This window comes from Callospermophilus lateralis, chromosome 9 (genome assembly GCF_048772815.1).
Source record: "Callospermophilus lateralis isolate mCalLat2 chromosome 9, mCalLat2.hap1, whole genome shotgun sequence".
Taxonomy (NCBI): domain Eukaryota; kingdom Metazoa; phylum Chordata; class Mammalia; order Rodentia; family Sciuridae; genus Callospermophilus; species Callospermophilus lateralis.
In genome coordinates this window covers 42702034-42720828 of record NC_135313.1, presented here as the reverse complement: position 1 = coordinate 42720828, position 18795 = coordinate 42702034, and the positions used below count along the sequence as shown (strand labels likewise).

Here is an 18795-nt window from a genome sequence, read left to right as displayed (position 1 = left end):
AACTAACTACTCATACTTGAACCATTTCATTGTAAATTTCAAATTGAAATCTTGATCTTCAATCTCTTATTAAACTTCTCTTTAGTTCAAGGTCATAATGAACAGTTTTTATTATTTTGTATGTATCACTAGGAACAACATAAAACTTTAATCCTGAAGTCCTGACCTTCTTCCACTAAATGAGATTAATGATGTTATATAAAACCATGGTATAAATTATTAACTGAACTCTTCCCATAGTCTATTGTTTTATTCTTTCTCCTAGTCACTGAAAATTAAAAATTATAATGAGAAAATTCAATATATTATCTTAATTTAAGTATTATACTTTCTTTTTCATTCTTTTATATCATTATTTGTCTTTGGCTGAAAATGAGATGATTTCAAAAATTATAGTTACTCATGAATAGGTTTTCATTTCTGAATATTCATGTTGTTTATATTTTCACTTCCAGATCTTTTTAGTATTGTTGACATTTGCCATTCTAGCTTATTTAAAAAAAAAAAAAAGTTAAAGAAAATATATACCTGAAATGTACAAGTCGAAACTTCTTTTCTTCAGTATAGTATAGCTTTATTCTTAGTATTTTGCATAAAGCCTGGATACATGTATCTTACACACAATTTATAACCTGAATAAGGAAATAGACCAAATAATAGTTTTTGAGATGAGTATTTGAATTGATATGAATGAACATTTTCTATACAATGAAATTTCATTGACCTCTTGATGATATTATAGGACAATTGATTTTGTTAAAGTTCTGTGGTAACTAATATCATTAGCTCTCTTTAATCATACCAATAGAATATGTCTCTTTTATCATCCCTTTTTACTTGAAAGAGAAACTTTAGAGAATGGGACTGAGGAAGAGGGGGAATAGAGCCTAACTTTCTATTTACCTATTAGTGAAGTTTTTCAACTGAAATATGCTATTTCAACAGGACTTGGAGACTATTTTTTTTTCCTGAAGGAGAACAAAGGAGAAAGAGAATTAGTTTGCTGTGTTTTTAACTAAGTAATAAAGACTTAAGAAGCTGTAATTTTTATTCAGTCTCTACTGTGTAATTTTATTTTATATCTACCATACTTGCTTACTACAGAACCAGCACTGTTGTTTATTTGGTATGCCTTGTGTGTTGGATTTTGTCATGTTATTGTCTACTTATTCATGTGTTAGTATATTTACTTGTTTGGAGGAGCTCTGGTTAGAGAAGAATTTACATATTATGTTTTGTAATATTTGCTTTGCAAAAAGTTTTAATGAGTACCATTGTGAAACAGGGTATTTTTTGTTAAAAATTTAGCATCTCCTGCAAAAATTTCTTAATAGATTAAAACTTTCAGTGTACCTTATGCTTTTATGACTTACATGGCATCAATGACTGCTGCATGAGTATTTTAGGACCTGAGTAGGCTGTCCATTAGGCATATACTTCCATGTCTTGTGCATTTTGCTCCACTTTATAATGCCTGTTTTAATTTTTTAAAAAATCCTTGTGCATTTTGCTCCACTTTATAATGCCCGTTTTAGTTTTTTTTAACACAATTTTTACTAGTTCTATGGCTAAAATTTTTTTCCTCAGTCCTTGAGTGAAATTGACTCATGAAGAAGTACTAAATTTATCATATTTCTCATTCATGCACAGTAGTGATCTCACACATTTGAAATAACCCTGTGTACCTAAAATTGGCAGAAATTGAAAATGGAAAGAAATGCCCCATTCATACCTATTCCTTATGCCAAAGACCTTGGAAGTCAGAATTCCTTTTGTCAGATGCCTATCACAGGAAGCTTAGTAGTGTACATATCAGAGCTAATTATAATTATATCAGTCCTTACTTGGGTCTAAACACATCAACAGAAACCTAGGAATATCAAATTTTGAATAGTTGAATAGCATGACTTCTAGGATCATTGGTAATAACTAATATTTATTGTGATTTAGTATGGGTCAATCATCTACGTAATAATACATGTTTCAAGAGTTCTTAAATCCTAATAAAAACTATGAAGTAGGAATATACTAGGAAGAGGTATTTTATTACATCTATAGGTTCTGATTATATTTTATATAAATTCACTAAGGTTGCACACTTTTACAGCCAAGATTTACACACAGATAATTTTGGTTTCAGGGCTCATCCCTTTTGACAACAGACTATGTTTCTCCCATTATGAAATGTAATGAGTGCCTGGGCATGATGGCACTTACCTGTAATCCCAGCTTGAGGCAGGAGGATTGCAACCAACCTCAGCAACTTAGCCAGACCCAGTCTCAAAATAAAAAATAAAAGGGGTTGGGAATGTGGCTCAGGGTTAAACACCCTGCATTCAATCTCTGGTACTGGAGGGAAAAAGTAATGAGGAATTTGTGTGTTACCTTATTAATAACATTGGAATAGTTCATGAAAATTAAAAGACTAACAATGTCAAAATCCCCATAGACCAGGATATTAGGGAGAGTTCATATTAAAGTTACTCTGTTTAATCTGCAATGATTATATTTTTGTTCTAAAGTATATAGATGGGAAAACTAAATCCAAAATTATTTGATTTAGAGAGGGTCAGTCCTAAATCCTACCACTAAAACCATCCTTTATTTCATTTTTTATATAAGTGCTTTAAAAATGTTCTTGTTATGTACTTCTACAGTATTAAATGCAGATTAGTATGTTAGCACTAACAGTTGGTGTTTATCTAACCCTTACAAATTATTTTAGAAAATGCATTTAAAAAATTTTTTGTTTGTTGCCTCTAGATGTCTGTCAGTTAAATTTAATTTACCAATCTTAATCAACCTTTGTCCCTTAGTGCTTTTTATAGAATTCCAAGTATAATTTTCATTTGTCCTATTTACATGTAACAGTTCATGATATGATCCAAGAATGAATTGATCTTTGTTCACATCTGTGCTTGTTTTTAGGAAGTGCTTTTTTTTTCTTTTTTAAACCAGCAACACTAGAATGATTCAGTGATGAAGATCAAATTCCTGTATTTGTCTAGATCCATTTATAATTGTCCTTGTATATGTGTTTTGGTTTTAATGATAATGTTAAATCTAAGCACAGTCACTACACAGGCATATGGAATATATACTGTACTGTGAAGAAACAGTTTTGCTGATTAAATTATACTTAAAAACCAACCTATTCCAATCCCTTTACTCCGGAAAATTGGTGGTTTTGTTAATGTACCCATTTTACACTTAAATTACTCTTTTTAAAATCGCTTTTGTAATAAATGTACTGTGGTACAAGAGTGGTCAGATAATGTTCATTCCTTTTATGAAGTTGTATTCCAAACTTATATGACTGTAAGAAAGTGGCTGAAGGAACAGGTTTGATTTCAGGCTTCCATATTAGGGTTCTGGACCCTTATTTTACTTAGTTACCAAATTTTCATCCTTTCTGTGTAGCAGAAGTTATTTTCTGCTTGTGTTTTCTCCTCTTCATTTTGGCAGTATGTATAAGTCTTGCTAATATACAAGATTCGATTCTTCTATATATAATAAAAAGTGTATAAACTTTAAAATTATTCTCTTTTCCTTAGGTCTTTTTTTTTCTACCAAGTAAAAAACAAAAGGAATTATTACCCCCTCTTTGCATTTCACTAGTTTTTCTTTAAGTAGTACACAAACAGAAGTAATTCAGGATGTTTGGCTAATTTAATTTGATGGAGTAGTCTATATAATTTAACCTTAGCATTATTACAATTCATCTGTATACATTAGCCCTAGCATTATTCATTCACTGGTTCATTCTTCATTAAACCAGTATTTATATTTTGCCTGTGTGCCAGAAACTTCAAGGTAATGCAAATGATATGATCTAGCTCGTGATGTTTGCAATCTAGGAGATAGTTATTGAATAAATAATTACTGAAATAATTTAAATGGTGATAAGTGATTTACTACTGATGTATATTGATGTAGTTCATTTTAGCCATTATAAAGGAAGTGAATTGCCAAATAGTATCTCTTATAGTGACATTTTTATACATCTGTAACAAACTTTGAGACCCAGGGATACAGTGAAGCTAAAAGTATAAGAACATGAATGCCAGTATTCAGAAAAGGCTTTCTTGTGTGTGGGGGGGTAGTAGTTGCAGACAAAAATGCCATCTATCTCTTTAATGTTTTATTTATCTAAAAAAATTGTTAAGTAATGCAACAATAATAAGTAAGTAATAGAAACACAAAGAGTGCTAAGTGAGGATATAACAAAACCTCATTTTCTCTTGGTGGTTGGGTATGGTTGATTTTTCCCTGAAAGATAATACTTAAGTTTTAAGAGTCAGAGGAAGAGTGGAAAAGGACGATAGATTAGTGTGGCTTGAAGGTCCCAAAACAAAAAGGAGTTTAGCACATTTGAGAAGGTAAGATACAAACAACAGGGAAGAGTGAGTTGAAGGGGATGTAAGATTGGTCCTGGATGACTTTAGAGATAGGACCATATTATGTAGAGTGGGTGAACTTTCTTGTATTTCAGTGTGCATCAGAATTGTTAGGATGTCCAAATTTTAAAATGCAGCTTCCTAGGGGCACAATCCCATAGCTTGATTCAATCATCTACATTTTTAATGTGTACTCTAGGTGCTTCTGCCAAAGATAGTTCTGTGGACCAGCTCGGAAACATTTTTACAGGGTTTAAGATTCCACATTAAGAGTCGTAGATTTTATTTAAAGTACAACATGAAACTTGTAAGCTTTTGAGAAGAATGATGTGACTTGATTTTTAAGCACCATTCTGTAGAAAACAGACTAGAGAGAGACAAAAGTTGAGGAGAGGGACATAAGATGTGAGGATGGCTTAGACTAAATATCCTATCCTATTTCACACATCTCCTATGTGTGAAAGAGAATGAAATATCTAGTTAGCTGCCCAATTTTTAGTGTGAAAAATAGGGCTGAAGCTGATGCATCTACTATGATGGAGACCATTGGTGAAGCAAACCTTAGGAGTATGGAAAAAGTAGTTTAATTTAGGCTATTATAACTGTTAAAGGATCTGATTATAAATAAAAGGGGCTTGGTTAACAGTTAACTAACAAGTAGGTGATTATGTTTCTAAAATAACAAAACATTTAAGGGGAAAACAATCTAGGACTGTTACCTTTAGTAAGGTAAACTGCTCTGCCAGGCTTAGTGGTGGAATGTATGTTGGCCTCATGCCTATCACCTTGTAGTTGCATGCTGGCCATCCCACTTTTAGCCTCACCTGAATGGCAAAAGTGGAAGAAGATAGGAGAGAAATGAGTAATACCTAAATCAGGAAAAATCATTTCCAGAAATCCACCAGACCCTGGCCAAACTAGTGACAAGGGACTCCAGGAAAGTATCTTTTAATTGGGCACATTGCTACCACTATTAAGTAGAGATTCTGTTAGAATGGAATGGGTAAGAAGTGGATAATTGGTAGGCAATTAGTAGTGTGTGAGAACTAACTTCCCTTTGAAATATTTGGATTTGTAAGACATTTAAGTAGTGATGATGGGAAAGAAGTCAGTTATGGGCCCAAACTTAGGAGAATGGTATAAGCTGGAGATGCAATTTTGTGTGTCCAGTGTGAGATTGTAGTATTTGGAGCATTGGTGGTATGTGAGATTACCGAAATAGATAGTGTGTAGTAAGAAGGAAGGAGAACTCTACATAATTTTCCTATGAACACATGAAAATATCTAAGTGAACCCAACCATCGTGCCCACCCACAAGAATGGGGTCCTAATTAGAATAAGATATATGCTATGCGTCTATAATTTTATCACAATGGATTCTACTATCATGTATAACTAAGAAGAATCAATAAAATCCAATAAAATAAATCTTTTCAAAAGAAAGAGCACACTTTGCATTGAAATTTTTAAAAAGGTGTGGGGAGATCAAAGATTGCATTCTAAGGAACTCTCTTTTTAAAAGTAGGGTAGCAGAGAAGGCAATTCCACTAGGGCAAAGTAGACAGGAGAAAAAATCCAGGATAATGTATCAGATAGTCAAGGAAAAGAACATTTCAAGGAGTTTGGAACCAGAGAAGGTAAAATTAAAGTAAAAATAAAATTAAGATGAGGGTTTTCCATTTATATGATAACCATTCTGGTTTTCTTGTATTAAAATGATTAGTTTGAAAAATAAAAATAGTAGATAGCATGGCCATTTTTTATTGTTTGGTAACCTGCCTTCTCCTTTTCAAAACATCTTTATTGTATTTGGGATGTAAAGGTCAGAGAACTTTTGGACTAGAGAACATTTGATGATTTTAAAAAAAGAAAAAGATGCAGTAAAGCTAGGCATGATGGTGCACCAGGAATCCCAACTGAGACTAAGGTAGGAGAATCATAAGTTCAAGACTGGTGTGGGCAACTTAGTGAGTGCCTGTCTCAGAATTTTAAAATAAATAAATAAAAAGGGCTGGGGATATAGCTCAGTTATAGAGTGCCCCTGGGTTCAATCTCTAGTACCACAGAATTTTGAAAAGGAAGTTGGGGGAAAGGAGAAGGAGATCCTGTAAAAAATGAGAGCTTATAGTAGACAAAAGACTCAGGCATTGCCAAAAAAGTGAGGTCCCTGAAAAAAAATGGGGTCACAGTTTTGGTGGCAGGAAGGGCACCTCCTCCAATAAAATAGGACACAGAAAGGCAGAAAGGTTTACAGACACAGCTGGGTTAAGGGGGTATCAGCTATCTTTTCCTGAAGAGTATGAAGGAAGGCTTTCTTTTGAAAATGGGTTGGGGAGATGTGTGAAGTTTCAAAGAATAGGGAAGATAGGAAATGTTTGCTGTAAAGTAGGAGAGAAAGCTGAAGGAAACCTAGCAGTGTTTTCAGAATACCACTGAGGTTGGTGACCCTGGATTTTTAGCAATGGCAAATACCATCTTGTTACTCTTAGTATCCTGTGACTGTGTCCTGAATTTGAATTTAGGCAGGTAGGAACTACGGAAGATCAGACAGAGTATTTTAGGGCATTTACCAGATACCAGTTTTAACGACAGGCTTTGGAATCTATTTTGAACCCTTCTTGCATAAAAGATTTGCATTGGAGGATTATTTTTTTTTCCTTTTAGAATTTGGTTTGTCTTACTTACAACTAATACATATTACATGAACAAGTGAATTCTGTGTATAACTGTGCCATGCCTCACCTCACAGAATAAAATATTACTAAGAATTGTAAATACTAAAATATAGATAGATGCTAAACAATCTAGTGATTAAGACCTGAAAAATGGTGCTAGAGTGATTTTATATTCACAGAGAGCAATGTAAAGTTAGACACACAGAGATACCTATCAAACTTTAAATGACTTATTTTTGAGGTTCTTAAAACATCCTTTTCTCGCAGCTTCCTGTGTAATGTGTTGGCACAGCTTGATATTGTAACTTGAGTAGTAATCAAATAAGAAAGGCTGTGAAACCGATTTGATTAAGCAGTAGGGAAGCATTGTTACATTTCTTTGTGTGTGGTTCATAAAGTACACATACTGGACCCTTCATAATAGAGCTCTGAAGTAAACATGAAAGATACAGAGTTAAGTGTGTTTCTCTAAAGACACATGGAATTAAGGGATTTTTTTTTTTTCTCCTTAATATCAAGGCAGTCAGTTAAGACTATCTGGTGGCTGGAGTAACTAGAGTAAACCTATGTCCCTATGCCTTGCTTTGTTATAGTAGCAGCATCTAGGGCATGCTAAAAGAGATGGATCTTTAAACTCGAGTTGAAGACATAATTCTGCCTATACCACTGCCAAAACTTTTTCTTTTTCAGCAGAAATAGAGCCCCATCTTTTTAGCAATCTGGTTTATATTTGTATTTATTTAATTTTAATTTACACAAGATGGAGTCTTTGTAAGAATCTTTTGATTCCAATAACCCTGATTTTATTTTTCTTTGAAGTAATATGTGTAAGTATTTGGTGACCAATTTTATTTCCTGTGTTATTTTGCTTTTAGGTTCTTCATCTATTTGGGGTTTTGTGTACTTGTTTTTTAGTTATAATAAAAATTATTAATAAAACAACACCTATTCTAGAAGTGTGGTATCTTGTCTTCTGTCTAAACACATAATATGATATAACTAATCTTCATGAAGTTTTACAAATATTTGTATTAGACAGGAAGAGGTTAGGAAGAAAGTACATGAGAACTTTGTCAGGGGAGTGCATATGCTCTTTGGGGTTGTCACATGGGAAAGGCAGTTTTGTTTTCAAAGGAATAGCTACCTTTGACCTTGCTCAAATTTCTATTTTTCTTCTACTTGCTACTATTTAATTAGGAATACTGTTTTTCAAACCACACAAAGGTATATTGTTAGCTACTTTTATAATCAAGTATAAAAGGAGAGATGCTTGAGTTCATTGGTATCTTTTTAGACCATTTATTGACATTTACCCAAATAATATGAGCCACTGAGATAAGAAGCTGTTAATTTGTTGCCAATGCTGTAGTATTCATATTTGCTTTTATTCACATTAATCTAAAACACTTTTCATTTTTAGAGGTTTAAATACAAAGAATAACATTTTTCCATTTGATGTTTGTGGTATTGACATATCAAACTGAATTATTTATTTTGTTTCCCCGTTTTCCCATTTATAAAAAACACCTTTGGTTAGCACCTTAGTATAAAATTAGTGTCTCTGATATCCCTATAAATTCCTTAGTTGGTATTTTCTGATTTCCTATCACAACCTATTTTTATTTTAGTTTTGCATTGTCAAGGAAGTCCCAGGTATTGCTAGGAAATCTTTTGGCCTAAGAGATAGGCAGCATTTGCAAGCACTGGCCCTGGTATCAGTCATTTTGGGCCCAATTCCCTATCGGCCACTTACAACTTTGATGTCCTGTTCAAGTTGCTTAAATATTTTAGCCTTCAGTTTTCTGTCAGCTGAATAAGAACAGGAATAATAATACTTCAAGTACTTGCCTCAGTCAAGAAAGAGGAGGTGTTTCATCTTAACATTTTGTTGTGAAGATGTAATGTAACATTTTGCTTCATGATGTGTCAGATTTTTTTGGATACCATTAGGACTTCTTAGCTTACCAATAAGTGAAATTATTTCTGCTAATCTACTCATTGATAGATTGAAATGGTTTCCTTAAAAGAGTTTATTATTTAGCTTAACCAAGAGCAGAATGCTTTGGAGCTGTTGTTTTGAAAAAAAAAAAAAATATATATATATATATATATATATAAACATAAACACACACACACACACATATATATATATGTTTTTATTTATTACATATATTTCTCATTCATTCATTAATTTGGTACCAGGGATTAAACCCAGGGGCGACTACCCCTGAGCCACACTCCAAGCTCTTTTTATTTTTTATTTTGAAACAGGGTCTTGCTAAGTTGCTGAGGGTTTTTATTTTTTATTTTGAAACAGGGTCTTGCTAAGTTGCTGAGGGCCTGGCTCAGTTGCTTAGGGCTGAATTTGCTATCCTCCTGCCTCAGCCTCCTGAGTTGTTGGGATTACAAATGTGCACTACTGCACCTAGCTGACCTTGTATTTTTTAAGTGAAATTTCTGTAAGATAGAAATTTCCTTTAGAATAAAATTTGCTGTATGATTTATTTCTCTCTTTTGAAATTACCATATGAGAACTTTCTGTATTTGTGTACAAATTTAGAAACACGGTCATGAAATGGGTGCATTGCTTTCCCCATAAAGGATTGATTCTGATTCTCTGATCTTGTCATTTGGATTAGTGTTGTCTATATATAGTATATTAATATCTTTGAATAAATCATTGGAAAGCTTAGGAACATGTAGCATCATACCTTAGACTATCCAATCATAAAAGCATTATAATTTTGTTTTAAACATCCTTACCAATATTAAATAAGCTTAGTAGTAAAGAAAGAGGAAATATCTTTGATCACATATACTTTGTATAGATATATTTACCTTTGCCTTTGAGGCATTTAATTTATATCTGTTGGCAACTTAAAATTTTCTTTTAGCTATACTATAATAGGTTCATATGTGTTTACATGACCTTAAGAAAAATATTTATAAAATAAGTCCGGAAGCTTATCTTCATTTAAACGCTATAAACAGCCAACTTGGAGTGAAGCTTTTAAAACAAAATTGGATCTGCAGGCATGATGGTTTATTTAACAGATGAAGAGAGTATCTATTCCATGACAATAGATACTGTGATGAACTGGAAATGAGAGCTCAGTTTACATCAAACTAGACATGATAGAAACAGAAGGGTGGCTTTTCAGTTACCTGCTGTATTCTTTTCATTAAAGCCACTCCAAAAGACTTAAGTAGTCTTTGTATGAAGACAGAAACTAAGGATGAAAACCAAGGGAAATGTTAGTTTTGCAGTTGCTAATAGAGTTGACATAAAGTAGTTGGAAGTAAAGTGTAAAACTGACAAACCAACCTTTCCACTCTCTGTCCCTTTCTTCCTCCTCCTTTTCTTTCCATTCCCTCTTTCTTTCAATATTTAGCAAAGGACCTTTATGAATTAGAGCTAACTTGCTATTTAATCTTTTGATTGCTTTCTGTCCTTTGGATAAGAAGATAAGATCTCTTAAGGACAATGCGCTGTCAAGGTCAAATCCTACAGAACTGAGAATGCAGATGTCTGAGTTTTGTACCAGCTGTACCACTAGTTCACATGTTAAATGAACTTGAGCCAACCCTCAGAATCTCAGTGGTGGTAATAAATACAATATATCCACCAATGAATTCTATCTCCAGCTTATCAGGGATTTTTTTAAAAAATATTTTTAGTTCTAGATGGGCACAGTACCTTTATTTATTCATTTTTATGTGGTGCTGGGGATCAAACCCATTGCTTCACGTGTGCCCGCACTCTACCACTGAACCACAACTGCAGCCCCTGTCAGGGATTTTTAAAAAGCAGTTAAAACTGTTCAAATGTTGAATTTTTTTAGGGTCATCCATTATATAGGTACAAAGTGATATGATTAGTTATAAGTACAGAGTTATCAGGAAATTCGGAAGGAGGAGATAAAAGTCAAACAATTCAGCTTCTAAACAAGTCCAAAATAAATAGGAGAACGATAGGAGTGATGACCTAAGAACATCTCGTGACTGGTAAAATTGATTGAACCTTCTACCTGCTTCCAGCTTTGTGGGAAGAGTGAGGTTTTGGTACGCCAGGCATGCAGTGTCAAGTGAACTCATGTGAACTGGAACATTTTTGTCCCACTGTTGTGGTGACTTTGTACAAATAAACTAAGATAAGGTTGTCTGGTTCTGAGAAGCGATTTGATAAGGAAAATGTAGTAGTAGTGGAAAAATCTACAAGACGAAGGGAAAACTGTTAACATGGAATTTATGACTTTTTAATGACTGTCTACCCAAGTGGAATTTCTCTTTCCCCTGGTGAGGAATATGTTAAACATCTTGAGCCCCTAATTTAAAGAGCCATAGTTGCTTCTATGTTATTGAAGAATGATTCATGGTGAATGATTTATCAAAATACAGCTTTCATGCCACTGACGGTTACTGTTAACCCATTATTTTCTGGACTTTAGCTATATAGACAGGTGTTTTAAAGTGAACACAACTCAAATATGCTGTGGGGAATTAGGGAATGAACCTCCATCAAAGGATAGCACACCTACATTTTTTGCAAGAGTTGTTGGAGGTGAATGAGTGAACTTCTGGGGTGCCTACGCCTTCAGGTTGTTGGCTGTAGTAAAACCTTATAAAGGTGTGTCAGTTTAGTTGGGAATATTGGTGAAATTCTTTTAGCAGAGCAGGAAATGGACTGTTCCTAATTGAACTAACAATCCATCTGTTGTCTTAAAACTTAATTTCATTTTCTTTCTTGACTTTCCACCCATAGCTCATGATTTATGCAGACTTAAAATCTAGGGGGCTGTTTGCTGGAATGAAGAGGCGTTTGTGGTTTGACTTTTAAATGGGGCCTGTGCATATACTGCCTTCTAGAGCTTTCCTGTTTTGGGAAAAGTGACATTCATTTGGGGATTAAACTCCAGTTTTCTGGTTTGGACTAAATTTATCCCTGAAGTTAGCTTTTTGTTTTCATGGGAAAAACAACAAACTTCCATGCTAATTTTTAAAAATATTTTATTAGCTGTTGATGGACCTTTATTTGTTTGTATGTTGTGCTGAGAATCTAATCCAGTGCCTCACACATGCTAGGCAGGCACTCTACCACTGAGCCACAATCCCAACCCCCTATATTACTTTTTAATAATTTTTTTAGGGCAAGCTAATGCCCCCCACATTTGTCTGAAAGCCTTTGTACATTGAGGTTTTCTCCTTTACTCTCATATTTATTTCTGAGATGAAATATGCTTGAAAATAAACTGTTAACATACTCTGAATAAACTAATTATATTCTAATATAATTCTTCAATGGACTTTATTTATAAGAAACGTTCTTTTAGAACTTTTAAAACATTGAATAATTGACTAAGCTTATATATGTAATATCTCTTCAAAGTAGTTTGGTCCAAATTCAGAATTTAAAAAGAGACACAGTTCATATATATAGTCACTGAAATAAATGAGGATTTATTGCTTAGAAGAGCAAATATATTTTTAAGGAGAACTATGGTAATTAATAATGTACACAAGTAAATGTCCCACATGGTCATTTGAGATATAGTATAGCAAATGTGGGAGAAGATTATATTATTTTTACATTAACACATTATTTGTACAATTACTGTACAATTTCATTATGACAGTTCTATACATGCATATATTGTGTATTGATCAGGTCTACCTGCCCCAATTTTAACTTCTCTCATCCTCCTCTTCCTTTCCCTGGCCTCCTTCCTTGTCCTTAATAGTTCCTCTTCTACTTTCGGTTCTCCCCCACACCCCTATACAAGAGAAAACACGAGATACTTGTCTTTCTGTGTCTGGCTTTTTTCAGTTAGCTTGATGACTTCCGGTTCCATTCCTTTTCCTACAAAAAACAGGATTTTATTCTTCCTTATGAAGACTGATGATACTCTGAATAATACTTCATTGTGTATATGTACCATTTTCTCTCTATCCATTCATCTGTGGATGAGCACCTAGACCAATCCCATATTTTGGCCATTGTAAATAATGTCACAATAAACACTGGTGTGCAGGTGTCTCTTTTGTATGCCTATTTCATTTCCTTTGGATATATACCTAGGAGTGGTGTAGCTGGATTCTGTAGTAGTTCTATTTTTAAAATATTGAGTCACCTCTATACTGTTTTTCTTCCCCCTCTGTACTGTTTTCCATGATGGTTGTACTGATTAACATTCCTATCAAAGGAGATTACTTCTGATTTAAGAAATTAGCATTCACAGAGTTGGGATAAGAATAACATTTCATTGAAAAATGAGGAGAGAAAGGATGCTTTCGGGGAATAGCATGACTCTCTGGCTTAAAAGGGGCAGAAGTTATATTCACGGTTGTGGTGGGACAGGAGTGTCTAATTGATGACTCTACCCTGACATGTGCTGTCAGGGCACTGTGTGGGCAACTGGCAATAAACTATATGGAAAATGAATGCTGGGATGATTTGGTCTGGGGAGGTGTGGCAGCAAGAAAGGGCATTTCATACTAGCCTTGGAGGGTAGGTAAGAATTTGGGAATCTGGGAGTTTTTAAAGGGAGAGAAGAGTGCAGACATCAAGACACAACAAGGGCAGTAAGATCTATTTTACTCTGTCAAGGTTAAGAGAAAAAAAATTAACCTGAAGAAACTTGAATGCAAGACTAAAGAATTTAAATTGTGTCACAAAACTCCCCTACTTAGAAACCTGTGATCAAAGCAATGCTTTGAGAAGATGATTAGAAATATGTGGAAAGCTTTTGGGAAGTGGAAGGATTGAGAAGCAGAGGCATCAGGTAGAAGGATTGAATAAATCTGGTAATATAATACATGAAGATGGAGAAGTTGAAGTGATTGATAATGATTATACTCTTAATACCCAAAAGGTGGTAACAAACTGAATATTTGATACTTTGGGAGAGAATATTCACTTAATTAGTCTATAGATATTTAATAGTCATGTATTACATGTGGAAGGCACTGGGATTACGGTGGAGAAAGACTAGACAATCTCTGCCCACATGGAGCTTATATTTAATGAGAAAGATAAGAGCTTATATTTAATGAACAAGAGAGAATATTATGTGACAATTTCCATGGAGAGAGTTAACAAAGTAAGGGATAAGGAGTGATGGAAAGCGGGTGTTTCAGTCTGCAGGATAACATTGGATAAAACCTGAATGAAGGGATTTGATACTTTGGGAGATTTGATACCACCTATGTGCTGAGGACCTGAAGCCCAGCAAGAAGAAGTGGTAGGGAACCAGATGTGCAGTGTAACTGGGGAGCAGAGCATTTGGATATGCAAGCCATGCTTGAGAGTTGGAATTTGATTCTTGGTCTTTGATTCTTGGTCTGATAAACAGCAAGTACCTCGATGTTTTCATGAGATTCCTATGTTAGCAGTTAAATAGGAGGAACAGTTGGGAGGCTGTCCCATCCCTCTAGGTGAAGCAAGCTTGTAGCTCAGATAGACCTACAGCAGTAGAGAAGAGGTAGTGAGAAGTGGGGGGAGGATTGTTGATGAGCTAGATGTGGTTATGAGAGAAGGAACACAAGGAGTATTCTCAGGGTCTGTGTGGTGGACTTGTGTGAATTAGTAATTGTTTCTGGGCAGAAGCAGATCTGCTCCTTATCTCTGAGTGAAGAAGGCTTCCTTCTTCCCTGGATACCTTGGTGGGAAGAAGCTGGCTGGGTACCCCTAAATGGCTGTGGAGACTTAAATGCAGCAGTCTTGAGTGACTTCTGGGGCATTAGAATGAGCAACTGCATGAATTACAGTGTCATCCCTAAATGGGAGATTCTGGAAGAGCTGACTGGAAGTCAGGGAAGGCAAAACAAATCAAGTTCTGAGACACCCCTGAAATACCTGAAGGTAATGTCAAGTAGACAGGTAGATGCAGACTTCTGGAGCGAGAATGGGCAGCTGTCAATATTGTTACTGTTTTTGAGTTTGAAGTTTTAGTGTGGCAGTCAAGTAGAGCTATAGGGTTGGTGTTTAGGTACAGTGATTAAAGATCTAGATTGAAATGTCATTCTGCCCAGAGGTACATATGAAACATTCGAGGGACATTATGTTGAAAACCAAGAAATATGGAGACTGACTTGAAGTATAATTAGACAGTGGAAAGTGGGCAGGGGATGTGCAAAGGAGCCAGCAGGAGGAGCAGTGTGTTGGGAGAAAAGTCCTGAGAGAGTGGGGAGTGTGAGGAGGACAAGAGGAATCAGGACTTAGGAAACTGCTGGAACTTCTTAGAGTACTGTTCAGAGGCAACAGCGAATATGAAGATAATTTTCAGAGAATTCAAAAGTATAAAATACTTGCAAAAATATGCACTGATAAAGGGAATAAGAGGGTCAAGTGTTAGTTTTTCAAAATGGGATGCTGTGTCTGCATTAAGGCAGACATAAGGGAACCAGTGAAGAAAGAGGTTGGAGAAGCTAGAAACAAAAGTGTTAAGGGAGCACAGTTAGGAGGTCTGGAAGACTGTGTGAAGGAACGGGTAAAGAAGCAGATCTTGGCAGTGAGGAAGGATGGATAACTTTTTGGTTTGAGGCACAGAGGGAAAAAGAATAGGTATTAAGTAAGTACTCTGCATAAAAATGAGGGGAGAGATGAGAGGTGTTTTTTCCCCCGGTAAAATATTCAGGGTCATCACTGTTCTATGAGTGGCCTCTGGTGTTAAAGACCTGAATAAAGTATAAAGGAAACTAATGAAAAAATAATTGTCAACTAGCAATGAGAGACCAGTGGGAAGTATGAATGGTCTCTGGTAGTTAAGCAGCATTCTGTAGTCAAAGAGCACAAGGGGAATTCCGAGAAAGGATTTAGAACCGATACCACTAAAAAAGATGCCAAGAGCACCTAAAAAAATAGAAAAAAAAATGGTGCATAACCCAAAAGAGCATATCAGAGTTACCCAGACTTTAAAAAAGACTATGTGCATGTTTACCTCCTTTCCCTAAAATGTATCAATTTGAGGTATAAGAGTTAGATGACTAGAAATGGGATGGTTGGGGGATACTTATATATTAAAGAGTATTCTGGATGTAACTTTCTCCCACCTCCATACAGAACATTGTCTGGACTGTTCAGAGGGACTGACTTCAGGGGCCAGGATGGGCAGCAGTAGTAAAGAATGGCAGGAAGGGAAGTTAATGGACTGAAGGAGTATTAGCTTTTTAAAGGATACCAACACTAATGGCCGGTAGTGTTATTTTGGAGGTATACAGCTCAGGTAGTTCCTATATTCAGAACTCTGCAAGGCCTCTCATATGTTCATGAATCTCCCAAGGAGATTTAATATTTTAAGGATATATCTGATCACAGGCCCCTTATTTTCATGGAGCATCTTACAGACTAGTTTTGCTACAAAACAGGCTTAGAAAATACTGGTCAGTTAGTTAGTTTTTAAAAATTTACAGGTTGTGGGAGGCCATAACACAAACAGAATGTCCAGTTTAAGATCTTGAAGCACAGCTCCAGAACTAGGTTGTTTGTGGAGAACTAGGTTACTTTCCATCCCTCCCATTGAGTTTTCATTTCTTACCATTGCGTCTAATGTTAGTTGGGTCATCAATACGAATGTTGAGGTTATAAAGTACAAGACAAACTGGAAATTTATAAAATATTTACCAACAAATTGTATGATCAGTAGTGTAGTTTTTCATCAACATTGCTGAGTTGATCCACCTTTTAAGCAGTTTTATGGGTTCTCTAAATGCTCTAATTTGTTCCTGATGGGCAGGGAAACAAAAACCTCAGTGAAGTACAGCCCTATTCCTAAGTTTAAGATGTTAAATACTGAATTTTGTCTTTGAAGATTTGCAAGGAATCCAGTTAGTGGAGAGGAATGTTATTGCTGGCAGGGATTAGATACTTAAAATAGCATGATTTAGTTTTTAATCATGTGATGACTTTTATCAGTATACAAACTTGCTCACAGAATTGAGACATGCTAAATGAGAAGAGTGCTAAAGCATTTTCAGTTGCCCCAAATAGCAGATTGTGAGCTTCCACTCTTGTGCCAACTGGTATCATTCCATTCCTTCCCTCATGAACCTTATCTTTATTATTGAATCTTCCTTCATAATACTGTTAAAAGAAGCAAATACCACACATGTGTACATTTGGTTATAGAAGTGTACTCGATAACCTTTTGCGAGTGATCCAGCTGAAGTACTCCAAGCACATGGAAATAACCAGTGACAGTTGAACACTGTGGGTTTGTCTTTTCCTGTGAATGTCTGAACTTTCTTTTCTTCACAGGTAAAGTCAGTGATAAACCTTTTGTTTGCTGCATACACTGGAGATGTATCTGCACTTCGAAGGTATGTTGTCTGGGTGGATTAGCATGTGGTTTTCCATTATTGTGAAGTTGACGCTAGGTTAGCAGCCTAGCATCAAGGCTAAGTTCTCACTTCCATTTCCCTCTAATAAAAACAACCCAAACAAAATTTTTATTAAACCCCCATGTTCAATGCTTTAGGCCTGCAGCCCAGTCTCGTTCTTTTCCACCTTTTAGAAAAGCCTAGATATCTACATTCCCAAATGGTAACTTATCCAACTAACCTGGCTAATTAATATTAGGGTTTACCATTATTGGACAGTACCTCCCCATTCCACATTCACTCCCCATCTCTGGTGGGGGGATGGGACAAAGATGGGGAATATGGTGTCCTGTAAATCATCAGAATCGGAAAGGCCATCTACTACCGAATACTTAATATAAAGTCTCTTGTATAGAGTTGCAACTGACCTTTAAATGGAAAGATGTATAGGCTTAATTTCTACATTTGTTTCAAAGTCCAGTCAGTACTCATAAATTGTAGAATGTAAAGTATCAGATTAAAGAATGGGAATCTCTGTGAAGACATATAACTTTACTATTAGCTTCTTGCCCTGTTGAGACATAAAATTTGGTATAGGTGTGTCTTTCTTCTGGAGTTTGAATAATAGCGTGATAAAACTTAATTCTGTGAGAGATGGTTAATATTTCATCCTACCCCCAAATAGCAAAGATAAGGACGAGGTGAGGTGGCATTTCCCAGGACACCTGGGTACTGAATGAACAGGGACTCTAGTTAACATTAATGAGCCTGGCAAAGGATGGCGTCTGACAGGCCCTGAGGTTAAATTTAGAGAGTGAATGTTACAGTGTGAACTGAATTTGTTTTATATATACTGAATAGCTATGCTTATGAATTTTCAGATTTGCTTTGTCAGCCATGGATATGGAACAGCGGGATTATGATTCCAGAACAGCACTTCATGTAGCTGCTGCAGAGGGTAATACATAAACCAGTCATTTATTATTATTTTCCCCAGAGTTAACTTCTACTCAATACTAATATCTGTTTTTTTTTTTTTTTTTTTTTTTTTTTTGCGGGGGTGGGGGGTAGGTCATGTTGAAGTCGTTAAATTTTTGCTGGAAGCTTGCAAAGTAAATCCCTTCCCCAAGGACAGGTAAGCACTTACATACCTTTTACCATAATGGGCAAGTCAGTATTTGATTATACTGGACTACAGTATTTAAGTGATGGCATATGTAAAGCCACTAAGGCATTTGAATCTGCTGTGGTGTCTTTCCAGAGGCAATAAACAAAACCTTGTTTCTGCTAGATGGGTTATCTGATCTCCCATATCCTATTTCTTATCTAAGAATGGTATTATTATTAGAAAATTTCAGCCTTGACTATCAGTCCACACACTACATGAAGAAGAAAGTTCTTTGTGTTTG

At 35.3% G+C, this 18795-nt stretch overlaps 1 protein-coding gene across 2 annotated transcripts in view; it reads left to right on the top strand.

Moving 5' to 3' along the window:
• The window catches only part of Gls (glutaminase), a 76779-nt gene that overhangs the window by 52759 nt on the left and 5225 nt on the right, over positions 1-18795 (top strand). The window contains exons 15-17 of one of the 2 annotated variants that reach the window (XM_076866825.2): positions 17325-17386; positions 18268-18344; positions 18458-18521. In XM_076866825.2, the coding sequence (XP_076722940.1) occupies positions 17325-17386; positions 18268-18344; positions 18458-18521 (203 nt within the window). The remainder of the gene's footprint in view (positions 1-17324; positions 17387-18267; positions 18345-18457; positions 18522-18795) is intronic. The other variant, XM_076866828.2, reaches the window with a different exon arrangement.